Here is a 22,500-nt window from a genome sequence, read left to right as displayed (position 1 = left end):
CGAGAGGGAAGCAGAGAATTTGATGGCGACATAAGGTGAAGGATGATTTGGAGAGATGTTTGGTGGAAGAATATGCCTTTGATAGAAGACATTGGAGATGGCGCATTAGGCAACCGACCCCTTAATGTAGGGATAACGGTGGGAAAGGAGAACACAGTACATGTGATAATTATGGAAAACCTGATTATTGATTCGCATGAATTTGCAACGATGGGGATGTTCGTGATAGGAATAATGAGAATATTATAGATTTTTATGGTATTTTGACTGATAGGTAATAGCCAGACCAATGATACTTTACTCACTCTAACTTTGGGATTATGTCTTTTTTATGTAGTTCCATCATATGTGTATTTACTTGTTCGGAAATAGTCCAAATTAACGAAAATAATTGTATTTTGAAAATAATTTGTTGTGATATTAATTTATCTGAATAGTCAGTTAGATCCCATAATTTTTTTATTTTTACTTGATGTGATATTTGAGTCTGACAGAGTTCATTCATAGGTAGATTTAAATCTGCCAAGAGATTTTAATGTTCATTACTTGTTTATTAATTACGTTAAATAAAGTGCCAATTACGACATTTACCCATTCATATAGTGATTTTGTATCTAAATATGAATTACACAAGGTTTCAAATTTTTCACTCCAACCTGAGTCATGTTTTATATATACTAATGCCTCTTTTCATGTACAATGTATCAAGTCCTACTATAAGTCTTAGATCTACTTTCATTTTAAGGTATTTCCTGATTATGTAAGCCTTCCATTCTGTTTTAAAAGATCTTATCCTTACTTGTTCTTTTTCACATTGTAGAATTCTGGTTACGCATATCTTAGCCACAGTAAATATTTCATAAAGTCCAACGAAGATCAGAATTGAGGTACAATAGTTTTTATCTTCAATTTGATAAGTTTGGAAGTACCGTGTCTACAATGCGCAGAGTAGTACAAACGTTATCTTACTTAGATCTTAAAGCTTTCTACTGTTTACACATGTAATAATCTTATTTACCAAAGATGCATCTATCTCCTTTCATTTCATGCAGTCTATTTCTTCTCTTCTTTATACTGCCTTCTTTCCCAATCTGCTTCACATGCAGCTGAATTTCTGCTATCTTTTAATAGCCCCACCTTTTCAATTTCAATTTGTTATAGGTTTCAGATCATCTTAAGTAAATACTACTTCTCTCTTGTTCTCACTATTATACGGTTTCAAATCCAATTGAGTTTTCGCCCTTTTCTGCTTTTCTGCAGCAGGACTCACCCTCACTCTTTCAAACTTGTCTCAGTTTGTTAGAGATTTCAGATCCTATTAAATAACTGCTGTATCTCTCTTGTTCTGACTAACATATAGTTTCAAATGCACCACTGAGTTCTTTACCCTCTCCTGCTTCCAGGTTTCAAACCCTCTTCAGTAACTGCTGCCTCCCGCTTCTTTGACTAACATATAGTTTCAAATCCAACTGAGTTCTTCCCCTCTCCTGCTTCCAGGTTTAAAACCCTCTAAAGTAACTGCTGCCTCTCTCTTCTTTGACTAACATATAGTTTAAATGCACAACTGAGTTCTTCCCCTCTCCTGCTTCCAGGTTTTAGACCCTGTTAAGTAACTGACTCTTCTCTCTTGTTCTGCCTACCATTTCGTTTCAAATCCATCTGAATATCCCCCCTCTCCTGCTTCCATGCAGCCGGATTCACAGGCGAAAGGAAAATAAGCTTCGCTTTGCACGATCCTGACAACATCAGCCTGGGGAGTTCCAACACCACTGTAACGGTACAGGTTTGCAGACCATTTTTGACACCCCAAACCCCTTCTCTCCAATTATCAACTGTAGATTCTGATATACCCCCTCAAAAAGTACTGTATTCAAACTGTCTCTTCATGCTCTTGATATGGAATCTCTGTTGTACTTGAATTCGTAACGAGTGTCCCTGTGTACATGTACTTATTTTAACTTTTTTTTTCATCAACTGCCTGTCACACTTTTCATTGGTAACTCATCTTTTTTACGTATTGGAATTCCATAGAAATTCAAGATGTGTGAGAACCTTCATGTTATCTGTAAAGTGTTGTTAGTATTTGCTTTATATGGTTTTATGAGTGAGAAAGGCTTAAGTTCTTGCATGCAGCCTATCTTTTTTACAAGTAATTAACGGTTATACATTTTTTAACCATTCATTCCTGTAGATAGTGAATGTTTTATTTTAATATTTAACCAATTCATTCAATAATGAAGATAAGAAAATACCAAATAATTCATATCAACTTACACTGAAAGATGTTATGAGAAAATGAGAAAATGGAACCTGATAATCTAAAGGGCCTCTGTTTGTCATGTAATCAAAGAGATTATTATTATTATTATTATTATCATTATTATTATTATTATTAATAGTCAAGTTACAACCCTAGCTGGAAAAGCAGGATGCTATAAGCCCAAGGGCTTCATCAGATAAAATAGCCCAGTGAGGAAAGGAAATAAGGAAACTGGAAGAATAGTGTGCCTGAGTGTACCTTTAAGCAAGAGAAAGATTACAATGTTTAATGTTTTTTTTCACTGCCTATGTTTTTTTTTAATTGAGTAAATCTCCAATTTTCTATCCTTGAGGAATTGTTTTTTCTATTTTAAGGATTAAGCGTTCTCATTTGGTATTCATTACTTTAGCCTCTGTCTAAGAACACATTGTCAATGTTTACCTTTGAACTACAGTTTTAAGGATATTGTAAATTTGTGAAGCCTTTTCCTTCATTAATGATAAGTTTTTTTTTTTTTTTTTTTTTTTTTTTTTTTTTTTTTTTTGTGGAGGCATCAGGTTTATGATGTAAATCAACATTATCCAACGCTTTCATAAATAACCCGTTAATTAAAGAAGTGTAGTAATAATTATCAACAGATCAAATAAGCAAGTCATGTAATCATCTACGAATTATTTTCATTTGAGTTTAGACGTTCCGTGTTATCAACATCAAAGAAAAAGATATGTAAAGATTAGACGTATTTGTTGCAAGATTGAATGTGAGTCATTCAGCTCATAATGGGATAGACAGACATCACCCATCAATGAAGCTGATTGTTGAAAAGGAGTCCAGTGATTGACGCATGATTCTTTTGAAGTGTCCAAGGCTTTGTAGTGAAAAGTTCAAAAGACATAGTCAATTAACACTAAAATCTAATTTTATTTCACATCTTTTGAAACTGAAAAAATAATAAAAATCTTTAGGATAATGTGATTTAATTTCATAAATTCTGTTCGTAATTAAAGATTCATACACAGAGTGGACAATTCTGCGATGAAGATCGAAGAAAGAATTTGCAAGCGTCCCGGAGTCATTTTCTGAAGAAGGGGAGTGGTCAGAATTCATTCAAGAGGAGGTCGTATAAGCTTCGTAGGAGCACAAAGGATCCTGATTCCGATTGTAAGATATTTGGCTTTTATATGGTTTTGTGATTCATATTATCTGTCATTAAGTTTTTGAAGCTTTATTCTAATAATTTCTGTTTATTGGAATGTATTAATACAACTGGTTTTGCTAATTGTGGTTCTGAATCTTTATTCCAATAATTTCTGTGTATCGGAGTGTGTTAATACAATTGGTTTTGCTGATATTGTTTAAGCAGTTGAAATTTATTTGCTGTCTTACTTTACGGATTATGAAATTAATTAGGGTTAACAAGACTACAAGTTTGACATACTTGGAGGAGTACAAAATTAATAAGGGTTAAAAGGACTGAAAGTTTGACATACTTGGAGAACAAAATTAATAGAGGTTAACAGGACAAAGAGTTTTACCTACTTGGAGGAGTGCAAAATTAATAAGGGTTAGCAGAACTGAAAGTTTGACCTACTTTAAGGAATATTAAATCAGTTAGGGAAAGCAGGACTGAAAGTTAGACCTACTTTACGGAGTATGAAATCAAATAGGGAAAGCAGGACTGAAGCTTGGACCTACTTTATGGAGTATGATATTGATAAGGGTTAACAGGACTGAATATTGACATACTTTATGGAGTATGAAATTAATAAGGGTTTACAGGACTGAAAGTTTGACCTACTCTGAAGAGTACAAAATTAATAAGGGTTAACAGGACTGAATATTGACCTACCGGACGGATTATGAAACTAATGAAGGCAAGCAGGACTGAAAGTTTGACCTACTTAGAGGAGTACAAAATCAATTAGAGAAAAAGGACTGAAATTTAGACTTACTCTACGTAGTATGAAATTAATAACGGTTAACAGGAGTGAAAGTTTAACCAACCTTACGGAATATGAAATCAATTAGGAAAAGGAGTGAAAGTTAGACTTACTTTACAGAGTATAAAATCAATAAGGGTTAATAGGACTGCAAGTTAGATCGACTTTACGTAGTACAAAATTAATAAAGGTTAACAGGACTGAAAGTTTGACCTACCTTACGGAATATGAAACCAATTAGGGAAAGCAGGACTGAAAGTTAGACCTACTTCACGGTGTATGAAATTAATAACAAAGAGGCAAATCATACTCAAATTAAAACTGAATAACCGTATCTCTCTATTCTATCTGCAGCTATTAAGAGGTCTGACAGTGTCCGTTCCAGGAGGAAAGTATCTTCGGTTAGTGAGAGATCTGACACTTCAGAGCATTTGGAACCGGAGGTAAGGATACCATATTTTCTTGTTGATGCCTCATTTACGTTAATAAGAAAATATTTGTTAATTTGAATATTTTATGAAAGATATGAAAATCAAACAGAATTTTTGTTTAATTTTGCAGAATGAACACGAGTTTTTGATATTATTATTATTATAATTATTATTATTATTATTATTATTATTATTATTATTATTAGCTAAGATACAACCCTAGTTGGAAAAGCAGGATGCTATGAGCTTAAAGGCTTTTTATTATTATTATGATTATTATTATTATTACTATTATTATTATTAACTAATCTACAACTTTAGTCGAAAAAGCAGGTTGTTATGAGCCCAAGGGTTCCAACAGGGAAAATAGCCCAGTGAGGAAAGGAAACAAGGAAATAAATAAACTACAAGAAAAGTACAATATCTTATGTAGTATTCTGGAAGATTGTTAGTCTAGTGATATTCTTCTATCCCGATTCCTGCTATATTCTGAAGTGATTCCTAATATCCTCAGGTATCAGGCGAGGAATCACCTGGAGTCCTGAGCAACGAGGATTTGCCTGAGAGTCCTAATGACGGTGACCTTGATGAAGAAAGCCTTACTTCAAATATGCCTTGGATCAAGGTAAGGTGGTCTCACCTAGACGTGAAGTTTATTGCGTTTTTATATTCTTATATATTTTCATATTCTTATGTAGTTTCATATTCTTATGTATTTTCATATTCTTATATATTTCCATATCCTCATATATTTTCATATTCTTATGTATTTTCATATTCTTATATATTTTCATATTCCTTTGTATTTTCATATTCTTATATATTTTCATATTCCTTTGTATTTTCATATTCTTATGTATTTTCATATTCTTATGTAGCCTATTTTCATATTCTTATGTATTTTCATATTCTTATATATTTTCATATTCTTATATATTTTCATATAATATATTTCCATATTATATATTTCCATATTCTCACATATTTTCATATTCTTATGTATTATCGCATCCTTATATACTTTCTTATTCTTATATATTTTCATATTCTTATATTTCTTATATCTTTATATTCTTTTAATTTGGGTCATAGTTCATCACCCTGATTGGAAACTGTTCTTTATCGAGTTATTTCTTATCAAATTAAATGATACACTCTTTGCAGGTCTATGTACTGTATATTTCTATATTCTTATATTCTTTACACTTATATTTTTATATCTTTATATTCTTTTACTTTGGGTCATATTTCATCAACCTGATAAGAAACTATTCCTTATGGAGTTATTTCTTATCAAATTAAAGGATACGTTGATTAATAATTCTTTGTAGGTCTATATAATGTATATTTTTATATTCCTATATATTCCTATATTCTTTATATTCTTATATTTATTATATCATGAACTTTTAATTTGGGACATAGTTCATCAATCTGATAAGAAACTGTTCCTTATCAATTTATTTCTTATCAAATTAAATGCCACGTTGATTAATAATTCTTTGTAGTTCTATATAATGTATATTTTATATTCCTATATTCTTTATATTCTTATATTTATTATATCATGTTCTTTTAATTTGGGACATAGTTCATCAACCTGATAAGAAACTGTTCTTTATCGATTTATTTCTTATCAAATTAAATGCTACGTTGATTAATAATTCTTTGTAGGTCTATATACTGTATATTTTTATATTCCTATATTCTTTATATTCTTATATTTATTATATCATGATCTTTTGATTTGGGACATAGTTCACCAACCTGATAAGAATCTGTTCTTTACCGATTTATTTCTTATCAAATTAAATGATATTTTAATCAATACTCTTTTACAGGTGGTAGTACGAATGTTTTCCATGTACAACATGACCTGCACCCACCAGAACTTCTGCCACCCTCATTGCTACAAGAGGAACATGCGTGCTTGCAAGAGACTGATGCACTCGGTTCGAAAAGTAAGAACACGAAAATTGTCCTATTTTGCTTTTTTTTTTTTTTCGTGTGTTTGTGTGTGTATTTTTTTTTATTGGTCTGCCATGTTTTCCTCTTTTCGTAATTTATTTATAAGTTTCATCGGTGTGTTACTACACCTCTCATTGAATTATAAACCTTTTTATTTATGTTGTTTTTTATTTATTTGAATAAATTTGGATGAATATTGAATATTATAATGGTTATTAATTTCTTATCCTTGTGGTGGCCTATATGGTAACATCCCTGACTGGTGATCGCCAGACGGGGGTTCAAGTCCTGCTCAAACTAGTTAGTTCCTTTAGTAACTGCAACCTCACCATCCTTGTGAGCCAAGGATGGGGGGGGGGGGGGGGGCGGGAGCCTACCGTCCTTCTCAAACTCGTAGTTCATTTAGTAACTGCAACCTCACCATCCTTGTGAGCTAAGGATTTTGGGTTTGGGAGAGCTTAGCGTCCTTCTCAAACTCGTAGTTCCTTTAGTGGCTGCAAACTCACCATCCTTGTGAGCCAAGGATGGTGGCTTTGGGGAAGCCTAGAGTCCTCTTCAAACTCGTAGTTCCTTTAGTAGCTGCAACCTCACCATCCTTATGAGCTAAGGATGGGGGCGTTGGGGGGATCCTATAAGTCTATCTGGTGAGTCATAAGCAGCCATTGTCTGGCTCTCCCTGGTCCCAGCTTGGATGGAGAGGGGCATGGGCACTGATCATATGTATACTTGGTCAGTCTCTAGGGCAATGTCCTGCTTGATAGGGCATTGTCACTGTCCCTTGCCTCTGCCATTCATGAGCCACCTTTAAACCTTTTAAACAGATGTACGGCGAGGAATTCGAGGAACAGGAGGAGGAGGTGATAAACCCAGTGACCAGAAGACGCGACAAGAAGGACAAGAAGCCCACGAGGAAGGCCTCTGAGCAGGGGGGCGGAGGCCACGGCTCTCCCCTCCGGAGGAAGGAGAGCTTTGCAAGAAAAGACAAGTAAGAGACTTCTTATTTCCAGTTTGGCTTCAAACTTATTCTTTGATGTTAAGATTTCTATTCATATTCTAATTTCTGTTGTTATTATTGATATTATTACTATTATTATCATTGTTATTATCATTTATATCAGTGACTTCAAAATGATGCTTTGATATTAAGGTTTCTACTTTCTTCTTCCTTCGCTTTTTGATAATATTACTAATGTTATTCCCACTATATCATAATTACTATAATATTATTACTATTATTATGCTATTATCATTATGATTATATTTTTTTAAAATTATAAAGTATTCGATCTGCTTCGAGTACGTACATTTAATTTCGAGAATCGCATCTAATTTTATCGATTATGATAAATCTTTTCTTATTCCAATTATGATTTATTTACATGATAAAATGAATATTGTGTCTCTATATAATTACTCTTTTTATTATAAAATTCTTTCCTTTAGTGGGAGTGATAAAAGGTATTTTTATTTTTTTTTCTTCTTCCAATTAGCAGTTTATTTTCATAATAAACTGAATATTTTGTCCCTATATTATTACTGTTTTTATCATAAAATATACTCCTTCAGTGGGGAGTGATAGAAGGTATTTTTATTTGATTTTATCCTTCTTTCAATTATAATTTATTTTCATGATAAACTAATTATTTTGTCTCCATAATATTACTGTTTTTATCATAAAATATAAAATTCATTGCTGTAGTGAGGAGTGATAAAAAGATATTTTTATCTATTTTTTCTTCTTCCAATTACCATTTATTTTCTTGATAAACTAATTATTTTGTCTCTATATCATTACTATTTTTATCATAGAATATAAAATTCATTGCTATAGTGAGGAGTGATAAAAAGATATTTTTATCTATTTTTTTTCTTCTTACAGTTACCATTTATTTTCATGATAAACTAATTATTTTTTCCCTATATTATCACTCTTTTCATTATAAAAACTCAGTCTTTTAATAAGTAATAATATAAGACATCTTTAACTCACCACAATTAAGTGATGACTATGTATCCATTCTATTTGACAGGATTGACCGTAATGTGGACATATCAGCTGTGTTATCTCGTCTTGGCCATCACCAAGGCTCGGCTGTACACCTATCAAAAGATACCATAGATACGGATGGTATGTATGCCATTTCTCTCTCTCTCTCTCTCTCTCTCTCTCTCTCTCTCTCTCTCTCTCTCTCTCTCAGGGCCTGTTATTTCTGTGTGCATCTCTATTTCTATCATATTTTCTTTTAATCTGTTAGCAATGTATTTCATGGGGAATAATCTTTCTCGGTTCCATTTATTCTCTCTCTCTCTCTCTCTCTCTCTCTCTCTCTCTCTCTCTCTCTCTCTCTCTCTCTCTCTCTCTCTCAGGAATCAAAAGAAAGAAAAAGATATACCTAATCCAGAATCATACAAACTATTTTTCAAGTGCAATTTTGATACTAAAAAGCATACTCTTCAGGCATTTAAAGAATTTAGTTTCTCTCTCTCTCTCTCTCTCTCTCTCTCTCTCTCTCTCTCTCTCTCTCTCTCTCTCTCTCTCTCTCTCTCTCTCTCTCTCTCTCTCTCCTCTCGGGCCTGTTATTCCTGTTTTCTTCTCTATCTGTATCATATCTTTTTTTATTCTGTTAGTAATGTCTCTATTTCATAAGGAATAATCTTTCTCGGTTCCATTTATTCTCTCTCTCTCTCTCTCTCTCTCCCTCTCTCTCTCTCTCTCTCTCTCTCTCTCTCTCTCTCAGGGCCTGTTATTCCTGTCTTCTTCTCTATCTCTATCATATGTTTTTTAATCTGTTGGTAATGTCTCTATATTTCATAAGGAATAATCTTTCTCGGTTCCATTTATTCTCTCTCTCTCTCTCTCTCTCTCTCTCTCTCTCTCTCTCTCTAAGGCCTGTTATTCCTGTCTTTTTCTCTATCTCTATCATATCTTTTTTAATCTGTTGGTATTGTCTCTATATTTCATAATGAATAATCTTTCTCGGTTCCATTTATTCTCTCTCTCTCTCTCTCTCTCTCTCTCTCTCTCTCTCTCTCTCTCAGAAATCAAAAGAAAGAAAAAAATATACCTAATCCAGATTCTTACAAACCATTTTTCAAGTGCAATTTGGATACAGAAAAGTATACTTTTCAGGCATTTAAAGAATTTAGTCTCTCTCTCTCTCTCTCTCTCTCTCTCTCTCTCTCTCTCTCTCTCTCTCTCTCTCTCTCTCTCTCTCTCTCTCTCAATATACAAGTTCAGTTTGGATATAGAAGAGAATAATCTTAAGGCAATTCAATAATTAAATGAAAGCTTGATTAAGAAATGGGAAAGTAATATCTCTGTATTATTTTCATGTACCAACCGTGTGTTGCATGATCGTACATAGTTCATTTTGTGTATATATTATGCTTGTATCTTCGCTCTTCCCTCGCACTAAAAAGAAGCAGAATAAACATGTCTGCTTTTCTCCTCTGTAACAATGTCTGTTTTTTGAACATGAAATTTATTGTTGCTTTGAGCTTTTGTATATAAAGGAGAGTGTCCTATAATAAAGTTACTCAGTTGCTTTCATACTGCCTTTGAGTCACAACCTTCTCTCGGCTCGTCACAATAGCTAAGTCCTATTATAACATAACAATCATTAAGGATATTTCTCCCGAAGGTGACGGCAAAGAAGCGTCTAAGGACTACGCCACGGAGGATGAGAAGAAGAAACCAAAGAAATACGATACGCCGATTATCAGATTTATGAAGACTCAGGTGCGTTTATTCTTTATTTCCTAATAACGCGATTGTCGTATATACCTTAATTCATTTTGGGCCTCAAACTAGTTTCCCAAAATCATTCTTACATTAAAGGGTCGGTTGCCTGATGCTCCAACTCCAATGTCTTCTATTAAATGTGAATTCTTCCACCAAACCTCTTCTCTCCTTCTCACCATCATCCCTACATTAATGGGTCGGTTGCCTGATGCGCCATCTCTAATGTCTTCTATTAAATGCGAATGCTTCCACCAGACCTCTTCTCTCCATATCATCCTTCACCATCTCGACATCTACTTCTCTGCCTCCTTGTTGATGGCCCCCCCCCCCCGCTCCAAAAAAGGTTCCTCCAAAGTCCTCGTCACTCCCTTCCCACCATCCATCCTCAACACATGGCCACACCATTTCAGCCTTGACACTCTTATCACCTCTGTGACCTTTACTACGCCTGCCATTCTTCTTATTTTATAATTTGATTTCAAAATTTTCAACCAGCTAATTCACCTCATTTCGGGCCTCAACGCTATGGTGTAATTCTCTAATGTCCTTTTGAAGATTCATGCACGCTTTAGTTATGTTTATTTGTATTTTATTAATAGGATTTGTCTCATATGCTCTAATAAATAACATTCTAAAAGGTGACTGTTCTCATAAGAAAAACTAAATTTTTTACATTTGTTAAATGAAGATGAGCTCAAATTTTCTTATACGAAATACACTTAATGTAAACCTTCACAGATATACCATACAGAAATGCGCAATACTTCATTTTATTTTGTTTATTTTGCTCGTTTTCACATGTACTATTAAAAAACGGAAATCCCTTTTTATTAAATGTTAGCTGCCATTTTATACTCAATTTTTTTAACGAGGCGCATTTGCACCGACTCCCAGCGGTGCCCTTTTAGCTCAGAAAGGTTTCCTGCTATCTGATTGGTTAGAATTATCTTGTCCAACCAATCAGCGATCAGGAAGCTTTTACGAGCTAAAAGGGCACTCCTGCGAGTCGGTGAAAATCTGCCTCCCTAAAAAGAATTGACTATAGTTGAAATGGCACATAAATAGATAAGAAAATGATTAGAAAGGGCTCTCTCTCCCTTTCTTACTTAGGTGATGGGCTTATTCCACGCTCCTCTGTCGCTCGTCTGCAAGTCAGTGGCTGTCATGACAGAGGATCTGCTTCGTGATGTGGTGCCACAAGCTTGGGAACTTCTCTTGGAGCACGATAACGAGGTGCAGTAGCTTTGTTTTTTTCCTTTTATTGTTTTTTTTTTCTTGAAATGTGAAACGAGTAGCATAATCTATTGTGATATGAAAGTTAACCCAGGTTGTAGTTTTGAAAACACAATACAGTGGAATTACTTGAGACGATTGTAATGTGTGTGTATCATACCTACACTAATGTCTAAGGATTATTATTATTATTATTATTATTATTATTATTATTATTATTATTATTATTATTATTATTATTATTATTGATTTTGTTAAAGATAATGGCTGCTACAGTTGCATTGATCTTTGTACTCTGTCTTCTCAATGCAACTGAGGCACCCATTATCTTCAACAAAACTTGCTTAAAGAGGGTATACTACCTAAATTTATTATTATTATTATTATTATTATTATCATTATTATTGTTGTTATTATTATTATTCCGAAGGTGACTGCCACCGCAGCCGTCGTCTTCATCCTCGCCGGAGTCCGGATACCATCTCGCGCGTCTGAGATCATGACAACCGAACTCACACATCCGGATCCGAGCACCAGGCTCAACGCTATACTGAGGTGAAGAAACAAAGGGATTTATCATTGTTACATCATATTCTTTACTCTCGTGTTATTCTTCTTTCTTTTCCATATCACTATAAACATCTTTATAAGGTTCTTTTTTTAACATTATATTATCATAATAATTTTTATCAAAAACAGCTATAAGTTCCATACTGAGGTGAAGAAGCGGGGTCAATGACCTTAGATGTCAGGATTCCAAAAAACCCCAAATCAATCAATCAATCATTGAAGAAACGAAAGCAATTATCATTGTTCCATCATATTCTTTACTCTTACGCTATTCTTCTCTCTTTCTGATATCTTTATATACATCTTTATAATGTTCTTTTGCTGTTGAAATTATATTATTATAATCATCTTTACTAAAAACAGCTATAAGGTCCATACTGAGGTGAAGAAACGAAATGAATTAATCAATGTTTCCTCATATTCTTTATTCTCATGTTATTCTTCTCTTTCTCATATCTCTGTAAATATATTTATAAGGTTCTTCTGTTTTTTAACATTATATTATCATAATCATCTTTACTAGCAACAGCTAGGTGATTTAACATGTCATTTCTGCCATCCTCAAGATCCTTCTTATCAAAGGATATTATAAGTTTATTATATACATGTTAATTAGGATGAAAAATACTACGTTATGTCATGTCTACTGTTAATGACCTGCTCCATTTAGAGGTTGTGTCATTTTCTTATTACTTATTAACACGATCATCATACTAAGGAAGAACAGAAAATTCTTTTAGTAATACACTTTTGAAAATACTTGGCCCATCATGAAAGAATTTTATGTCATTATCTTTAAAACTATTATAATCTGTTGTGCAGAACAGTTTGCTCTTAAGAGAATTAAATCAAGGCAATGAAAAACTTTCATATGATGATGAAAGCCATAATGTGTTATTAACTGCCCTTCAAAAACTAGTGTGTTATTACATACACTGTTAAAAAAACTGAAATGCTCCGTAAAAATATACTGTTCTCAACCGTATTGCAGTAAAATACAGGCGACCATAATGTTACCATACTTTGTTGTTATATTTTACGGGTTGGTGACCGTATTATCACTTCTTTACGTCTATTTATCGGTTTTTAAAACGGTAAATGCCTGGCAACATTTATTCCAGTATTTTTACTGTTATTTTTGGGCAATATCTTTAACAGTGTATGTCTTTCCAAAACCTTTACATATATATCACTGTTAATTGAATGTGGAATGTATATACAATTTTGTCTTTCTTTTCAGAACTAATCGTATATATAATTTTTTTACATTAATAACACATCATCTTACAGGTTCCAGGTCCTATGGCGATCCCGGTACCAGGCATGGACGCGCATGGAGGAAGGTGGACAACTGACTTTCAAAGTTCCACCCCACGGGATTGAATTCACTCTGCCATCGCCCAAGATAGGAGTGGAATCCCTCCCTGTTGTGGATCCTCCTTGGATGCCTCATTTCAAGACAAATGTAGAGGAAGTCACCGTTAACCAGATACAGCATGTAAGTGAAGAACCATTGCATAATTAGAAAGACCGTAAATAGACGAAGGTGGAAGGACATGTGTCTGAGGCCTCTGTCCTGCAGTGGACTAATAACAGTTGATGATATATATATATACATCATATATACACATATATATGTATGCATACACATATATATATATATATATATATACATGTGTATATATACATATATATATATATATATATATATATTACCTTGTTTGTGTGCTTGTTTGTGTGTGTGTTTGTTTGTGAATAGCTTTTTGGCCACAATTTTAATCTTAGAGTAATAAAACTTGCAGGGATTAATTGTTATGTAAAAAGCTGAAAATCACTTCAATTTGGAAGGTCAAGGTCAAAGGCCAAGGTCACGGTCAGGCAAAATGTCCACTTCACGAATCATCCATAAGTTTGGACATCGTTGTCACAGAGACCTCAAACTTGGTTCATATTTGAGTGCATGAAAATCCACCCCAATTAATACATAGTAAGGTCGAAGGTCAAGGTCAAGCTCAATCTATAAATATTTGTGATTTTTTCTCTTCGTCTTCACTGACTGTAATCTGCAGCCATCTTTAGTTAATTGGCTACCTTTGAAATTTGATATCTTTGGTTTCCTAGAAGTTTAACCATATTGACCTTAATGTGTTTTTCTTGTCAATATCTTACTAGATATCTCTTTAATACATCAAATTCTCATATCTAGAAATTGATAACATTTAGACACTTTTATCTGTATTTGTTTTATTATAATCCCTTAACTTGGGGTTTTACTCACTTTCAAGAATTAGTAGAGTTACATCTTATTCAGGCATTTTTACCTTTCTTTGCTTTTTACTCATCTTTCTACTCATCTTCAATACCCAGATGTTGCCTCTATAGTATGTACCTCCATTTCCATCACTTTCTTCCCAATTTTCCATTTTCATTCCAAACTTTACATTTACATGTTGTCTTATTCTCACAACCAACAGAGATCATACGTCACTGCCACCAGAACGAGACGTAAGCTGCAAGCCGAGATGGTGCGATCTGCTCTGGAAGCTGAGGAAAAGAAAAGAAGAATCGAGAGGGAAAACTTCTTATTGACAACTGTTCCTGTGACCATTCAAGCTGCCTACGAACCGGCACTGCATCATGTATCCCCAGATGATCATGAAGAAGGTATTATTTCAATAAAAAATAAAAAAAAATATATATAATTTAATGAAAGCAAAGATAAGCCAGAGTAGTATCAATTAATAATAAATAAATGTGATACTGAACAATTTCATATATAAAAAAATAACACTTGTTTTACGAGTATGAATTAATGGGAAAATTTGGTATTTATCAACTATTATTTTATAAAACATACTTTAGAAAAAGCAAAGATAACTAAGAGTAGTATTTAATAAGTATAAATAAATGTGAGTTAGTGAACAATTTCATATATACAAAAAGACACTTGTTTTTCAAATATGAATTAATGAGAAAATTTGGTATTGATCAACTATTATTTCATAAAACATTCTTTAGAGAAAGCAAAGATAACTAAGAGTTGTACTTATCAATCATAAATAAATATAAAATACTGAAATATTTCATATATACAAAAAGACACTTATTGATAGGAAAATTTGGTATTGATAAACTATTATTTCATAAAACATTCTTTAGAGAAAGCAAAGATAACTAAGAGTTATATTTATTAATCAGAAATAAATGTGAGTTACTAAACAATTTCATATATACAAAAAGACACTTTTTTTTCGAAAATGAATTAATGGGAAAATATGGTATTGATAAACTATTATTTCATAAAACATACTTCAGAGAAAGCAAAGATAACTAAGAGTATTATCTACTAATCAAAAATAAATGTGAGATATGAACAATTTCATATATACAAAAAGACACTTGTTTTTCAAATATAAATTAATGAGAAAATTTGGTATTGATCAACTATTAATTCATAAAATATTCTTTAGATAAAGCAAAGATAACTAAGAGTTGTATTTATTAATCAGAAATAAATATGAGATATGAGCAATTTCATATATACAAAAAGACACTTGTTTTTCGAAAATGAACTAATGGGAAAATATGGTATTGATAAACTATTATTTCATAAAACATACTTCAGAGAAAGCAAAGATAACTAAGAGTATTATCTATTAATCAAAAATGAATGTGAGACCTGAACAATTTCATATATACAAAAAGACACTTGCTTTTCAAATATGCATTAATGGTAAAATTCGGTATTGATCAATTATTATTCCATAAAACATACTTTAGGTAAAGCAAAGATAACTAAGAATTGTATTTACTAATCAGAAATAAATGTGAGATACTGAACAATTTGATATATACCAAAAGACTTTTTTTTTCCAAATAGGAATTAATTAGAAAAGTTAGTATTGATCAACTATTATTTCATAAAACAATTTAGAGAAAGCAAAGATAATTAGGAGTATTTATTAGACAGAAATGAATGCGAGTTACTGAACTATTTCATGCATACAAAAAGACGCTTGTTTCTCCAAAATTAATTGATGGGAAAATTTGGTAAATTTTAAAAATGATGATAATTTTAATGGTGATAATAATTTTGTTGATAATAATTTTAATTATATTAATATTTATAATAATTTTAATTATATTAAAAATAATAATAATAATAATAATAATAATAATAATAATAATAATAATAATAATAATAATGATAATAATAATAACTTTAACAATTTTAACAGGTCCTAACCATTAGTATTGATCAAAACTCTATTGTTATCCTCTGTAATTAACTGAAATTGTTGGGTTTAATATTTGGCAAGTGATTATAGTTCTTGTATTTTTATCCATATCAGTTGGTCAAAGTTGTTGGTTCTTATCTTCTTTATTGCTATCACAAATAACTAGTTAAGGACCTTAGGCCTCATCCTTTGTTATTGGTTAGAACTCCTGATTGTTCTTTTCTTTACTTATCATCTGGTAGAGAAGTCCTTCATTAGTAAGGCCTAACAATTGTTTATTCTTCACTGCAATTGAATAGATGTCTTGGTACTTATCCTCAGTAACCAAGTTCAAAGGGACTTTAAATCTTTGACCTTTCCAGGAGAAGAAGAGGCAGACACAGTTCGGAGCACTGGTCACCACATGTCCGTGGCCCAACAACTCTTCCCATCTTGTCTCTGTTCAGCTGTTCTTACGATCATTCACCTACTGGACGATCCAGCTGTGACCCCTGATGGTATTGCCGTCTATGAAGCTGCACAGCAGGTGTGTACCCCTCTCTCTCTCTCTCTCTCTCTCTCTCTCTCTCTCTCTCTCTCTCATACTAGCTATTTATGTGTCTATAATAATAATTTTTTTTATACTTTTGAAAACGTAATGTAAGCTTCCTTTTCAATGTTATACCAGGTTTTGGAATTCAAGTGTCTCTCTCTCTCTCTCTCTCTCTCTCTCTCTCTCTCTCTCTCTCTCTCTCTCTCTCTCTCTCATACTAGCTATCTATCTATCTGTCTATAATAATCATTTTTTTTTTTTTTACATTTGAAAACTTAATGTAAGCTTCCTTTACAATGTTATACTTGGTTTTGGAATTCAAGTCTCTCTCTCTCTCTCTCTCTCTCTCTCTCTCTCTCTCTCATCTCTCTCTCATACTAGCTATCTATCTATCTGTCTATAATAATTTTTTTTTTTTTTACTTTTGGAAACTTAATGTAAGCTTCCTTTTCATTGTTATACTTGGTTTTGGAATTCAAGTCTCTCTCTCTCTCTCTCTCTCTCTCTCTCTCTCTCTCTCATATGCTTCTGACATACTAGCTATTTATCTGTCTGTCTATAATATTTTTTTTTTACTTTTGAAAACTTAATGTAAGCTTCCTTTTCAATGTTATACCAAGTTTTGGAATTCAAGTCTCTCTCTCTCTCTCTCTCTCTCTCTCTCTCTCTCATATGCTTCTGTCACACTAGCTATCTATCTATCTGTCTATAATAATATTTTTTTTTTACTTTTGAAAACTTAATGTTAGCTTCCTTTTCAATGTTATACCAGGTTTTGGAATTCAAGTCTCTCTCTCTCTCTCTCTCTCTCTCTCTCTCTCTCTCTCTCTCATGATTCTGTTATTCTAATTATCTATTTATTTATAATAATAATTGATTTTTACTTTTGAAATAATAATGTAAGTTTCTTTTTCACTGTCAAACCAGGCTTTGAAATTCAAGTCTCTCTCTCTCTCTCTCTCTCTCTCTCTCTCTCTCTCTCCAGAGTAGTTGCGTGTACATTTGGACGCAGGAATTCCTGGCACACCTCTCTCCGAGGAAGTGAAAACTTTTACACCCTTACTGCTCGGCGAGTACCCAAACTGCTAGTGTAGGGAGATGAGAAAGTGGTGGGTAGGGCGATGCAAGGTAACTCGCCGTGCAAAAAGAGTGTGACAGGGTGAACTTCCTCAAAGCAATTGTGCCAGGAACTCCTAGACATTCTATTCCAGCTGTGACCAAATTGTAGAATGATCTTTCTAATTGGGTAGTTGAATCAGTAGAACTTCAAAAGTTGAAACTTGCAACAAATGTTTTTATTTTCATTAGGGTGCCATAAGTCTTTTTATAGTTTATATATAAAATATCTGTTTTCATGTTGTTAATGTTTTTAAAATAATTTATTTTAATTGTTCATAATTTCTCAGATCGTTTATTCATTTCCTTATTTCCTTTCCTCACTGGGCTATTTTTCCCTGTTGGGGCCCTTGGGCTTATAGCCTCCTGCTTTAGCAACTAGGATTGTAGCTTAGCTAATAATAATAATAATAATAATAATAATAACTATCCGATTGCTCGCTCTCTCTCTACTTACCTCTTTCTTGTACAGGTTATCTGGTCATGTCTTGTGGAGGACTCTGCGCTATTCCTCAGATTTTTCTTGGAGAAGTTAACTCGCGAAAGACAAGATGTGATGGTGAGGCTGCTGAGACGTTTGGTGAGATTCATCCCAAGACTTCCTTCTCAGGTAGAGTTTTCATTGCAGTCCTGTGGTCTAAGATTAATTTGATGTGTGATTTCGTCTGTGGGTTCAGTCTATTCAGAGTCAGAAACATTGATAACACTTAGAGAATATTGATGTGAACTTTCCAAAATGTGATTTTTGCTCAAATACCATCTATAAAGATTAAAATGCTTCCAGAAGACTAAAATTACTACCAGAGCTTTGCTCAAACCGCATCTATAACGATTAAAACGCTTCCAGAAAATCAAAATTACTACCATATCTTTAATCAAACCGCATTTATAACGTTTAAAACGCTTCCAGAAGACCAAAATTACTACCAGATCTTGCTATGACAGCATCTGTAACGTTTAAAGTGCTCCCAGAAGACCAAAATTACTACCAGATCTTTGCTCAGACAGGATCTGTAACGTTTAAAACGCTTTCAGAAGACGAAAATTACTACCAGATCTCTGCTCAGAGAGCATCTGTAACGTTTAAAACGCTTTCAAAAGACCAAAATTACTGCCAGATCTTTGCTCAAACAGCATCTATAATGTTCAAAACGCTCCCAGAACACTTAAATTAATTCCAGATATTTGCTCAAACAGCATCTATAACGTTTAAAACACTTCCAGAAGACTAAAATTACTGCCAGATCGTTGCTCAGATAGCATCTATACATTTAAAAACGCTTCCAGAAGCCATTTCTTCTGCATATATTTCCTAATATTAGCATTATTAATAGTGAATATATGATTATTATTACTGTTTTTGAGGTAAGACAAGCTTCCGAAAGCAACAACAAATGAGATCCCGAATCAGTGTTCCTTTTAATACGTAATTATATAGATATATAATAGATATATAATATATTGATATATAATAACATAATAATAATATAAAAGCAGGGAATTATGGTATTTGGATTTCAGTAAATCGTAGCTTCATATTCAATGATGAGTTCAGGATTCAGAAATTATCTATTTAAATTAAGTTCAGAGGTTTAATTACCTATGAGATATGATACATACTTTTTCCAATTAGGTAGTTTGTATTAAGAAATATAAACCTATAAAGTATTTTATCCATTAGGTGTATATATAAACCTATAAAGTATTTTATCCATTAGATGTATATATAAACCTATAAAGTATTTTATCCATTAGATGTATATAGTATATTTTTCCCTCAGGAATTTATTCGGGACAGCTCTGTAAGAATTGCTTTTGACTCATTGGGCTACTAAACCTTATATCTATAATAATAATAATATCCGGTCCCAGAATGGTAAGGTCGAATAAGGCTTCAACGGCTTTCATTATTGAATCACAACCAGAATTACTATTCAAAGGGCCGGTTGAAAAAAAAATGCCTTAAATTCTTTTTTAGAATGCAGGTTTATAATTTAAGAAAAACCACAGAATTGCCTTAAATTCTCCAGGTACCCATATGTAATTAATAGTGTTTATAAAGTTTTCTCATTCGTTTTTACAGGCTGCATTTGCATTGTACAACTATATGGTAGGCTACGTCATGTTTTACGTCCGAAGTCCCCAAGAAGCGTCTCAGGAACACATTGCTTCTGCTCTTTCTATCCTCTGGACGGTAAGTGAATGGGTGGCAAACGGTAAGAAATGGTGATATAGGAATTATGTTTATATGTATTATATCATATTTATATTCATTCGATTACATGCAACTCGTGAAGACCCCTCACCATGATCTCATCCACATAAGGCACTTGAGTAATCTCTCTTATCATTTCATTTCTAATCCTTTCCTGCCATCTAACTCCCAATATTCTTCTGAGTGCTTTGTTCTCATATCTACAAAATCTGTTCGATATTGTTTCAATGTCACCCCACGACTCATTTCCATGAATTCAAAGAAGCTAAATGATATTCTCTAAAATACAAATAATTTCCCATTAAACAATTGTTGACTTACAGCATAAGCACAAACTATCCTATTGCTAAGTCATTCACTCAAGTGAAGAAAAATGATTCTATAATATCTGCACTGAATCTACATTAAACTCTCATTCATTTAGTTACTAATTTTCATCTTAGTTTGAGTTGTGCAGTTAATCATTCTAGGGAGTCAGATCTTTCCATCGAAGTAAGGGACTCTGATTAATTTGAAGATTATCCGTTTCTCACACATGCTTCCAGAAAACCCAAAATTGTGTGTTCCTCCGGTTCCAAGTATTTTATAATCTTTAAAATATTTTGTCATTAGAATATATAACAACAAACTTTGTAGAATGCGGCAATGTGATTCCAAGTAAACCAAAGAAAAAGGAATGGTGGAAATGTAATAAAGATACGTTTTATCTCGATTGTAATTATATGATTAGATGGAATAAGCTTCCAGGGGGAGAAGATCAAGAGGGAGGCAGAGAATTAGAGAGTGAGATAAGGCGAAGGATGATATGGAGAGAAGAGGTTTGGTAAGCTTACAACTTTTAGTATGAGGGGCTATATATCAAGGGCTTGGGAGGAACCTGTAAGGGGGAGAAGATCAAGAAGGAGATAGAGAATTAGATGGCAAGATACAGTGAAGGAGGATATGGAGAGAAGAGGTTTGGTAAGCTTACAACTTTAGTATGAGTGGCTATATATCAAGAGCTTGGGAGGAACCTGTAAGAGGGAGAAGATCAAGAAGAAGATAGAGAATTAGATGGCGAGATAAAGTGAAGGATGATATGGAGAGAAGCGGTTAGGGGGAAGAGGATGCCTTTGATCGAAGGGACTGGAAAGAGCGCATCAGGCAACCAACCCTTTAATGTAGGGATAACGGTGGGGGAAAAGAAGATGGAATAATCTTTCAGGTAACTTCTTATCTTCAAAGACTGGAATTTAATGATCCCTTGCCTTCCAGGTGGTTCCGAGCATCCAGGGAATACTGTTCAAGGATCTGAAGCAAATCTTCCGCAAGGAGCAGTGTGACTCGTCCTTGTTGGTCACTGCTAATGTTCCTTCGGCCAAGAAGATCATCGTCCATGGGCCAGGTGGTGCTGATGCTGGAGATATCCCGTCACAGGTACGCTGAGAGAGAGAGAGAGAGAGAGAGAGAGAGAGAGAGAGAGAGAGAGAGAGAGAGAGAGAGAGAGAGAGATAACATTTTTCAATGAAATAGAGAGATAACCCTTTTTCAATGAGAGAGAGAGAGAGAGAGAGAGAGAGAGAGAGAGAGAGAGAGAGAGAGGAGAGAGAGAGAGAGAGAGAGAGAGAGAGAGAGAGAGAGAGAGTACGTTTTTCAGTGAAAGAGGGAGATGCCGTTTTTTCAATGAGAGAGAGAGAGAGAGAGAGAGAGAGAGAGAGAGAGAGAGAGAGAGAGAGAGAGAGAGAGAGAGAGATAATATTTTTCAATGAAAGAGAGATAACCCTTTTTTAATGAGAGAGAGAGAGAGAGAGAGAGAGAGAGAGAGAGAGAGAGAGAGAGAGAGAGAGAGAGAGAGAGAGAGAGAGAGAGAGAGAACGTTTTTCAGTGAAAGAGGGAGATGCCGTTTTTTTCAATGAGAGAGAGAGAGAGAGAGAGAGAGAGAGAGAGAGAGAGAGAGAGAGAACCCTTTTTCAATAAAAGAGAGCAAAGAGAGAGAGATGACCTTTTTCAATGAGAGAGAGAGAGAGAGAGAGAGAGAGAGAGAGAGAGAGAGAGAGAGAGAGAGAGAGAGACTAAAGTCCCCGTTTGAATTCTAAACTGATGCTATCCCTGATTAGCTTATTTGGACATGACCTTATCTCTCATAAGAAATAATAATTATATTTAAAAAATATTCGAATTAAGTAATTTATATCGAGCTAAAATCAATATGAAGTTTATAAAAAATGAGAAGTTTTGTCCCTTCTAGACAGCTTAGAAGGGAGGGTTAAATATTT

At 33.5% G+C, this 22,500-nt stretch overlaps 1 protein-coding gene across 1 annotated transcript in view; it reads left to right on the top strand.

Annotated features, from left to right (window-relative positions):
* Window positions 1–22,500, top strand: part of unc80 (unc80, NALCN channel complex subunit) — a 198,815-nt gene that overhangs the window by 111,266 nt on the left and 65,049 nt on the right. The window contains 16 exon segments of the mRNA XM_068348348.1: window positions 1,692–1,783; window positions 3,280–3,421; window positions 4,555–4,643; window positions 5,146–5,256; window positions 6,473–6,592; window positions 7,421–7,584; window positions 8,630–8,727; window positions 10,241–10,338; window positions 11,452–11,574; window positions 12,005–12,129; window positions 13,435–13,642; window positions 14,619–14,808; window positions 16,745–16,908; window positions 18,503–18,640; window positions 20,114–20,224; window positions 21,500–21,661. Coding sequence (XP_068204449.1) covers window positions 1,692–1,783; window positions 3,280–3,421; window positions 4,555–4,643; window positions 5,146–5,256; window positions 6,473–6,592; window positions 7,421–7,584; window positions 8,630–8,727; window positions 10,241–10,338; window positions 11,452–11,574; window positions 12,005–12,129; window positions 13,435–13,642; window positions 14,619–14,808; window positions 16,745–16,908; window positions 18,503–18,640; window positions 20,114–20,224; window positions 21,500–21,661 — 2,135 coding nt within the window.

The sequence above is a fragment of the Palaemon carinicauda genome, chromosome 24 (genome assembly GCF_036898095.1).
Source record: "Palaemon carinicauda isolate YSFRI2023 chromosome 24, ASM3689809v2, whole genome shotgun sequence".
Lineage (NCBI taxonomy): Eukaryota > Metazoa > Arthropoda > Malacostraca > Decapoda > Palaemonidae > Palaemon > Palaemon carinicauda.
This window is presented reverse-complemented; position numbering and strand designations above follow the sequence as displayed.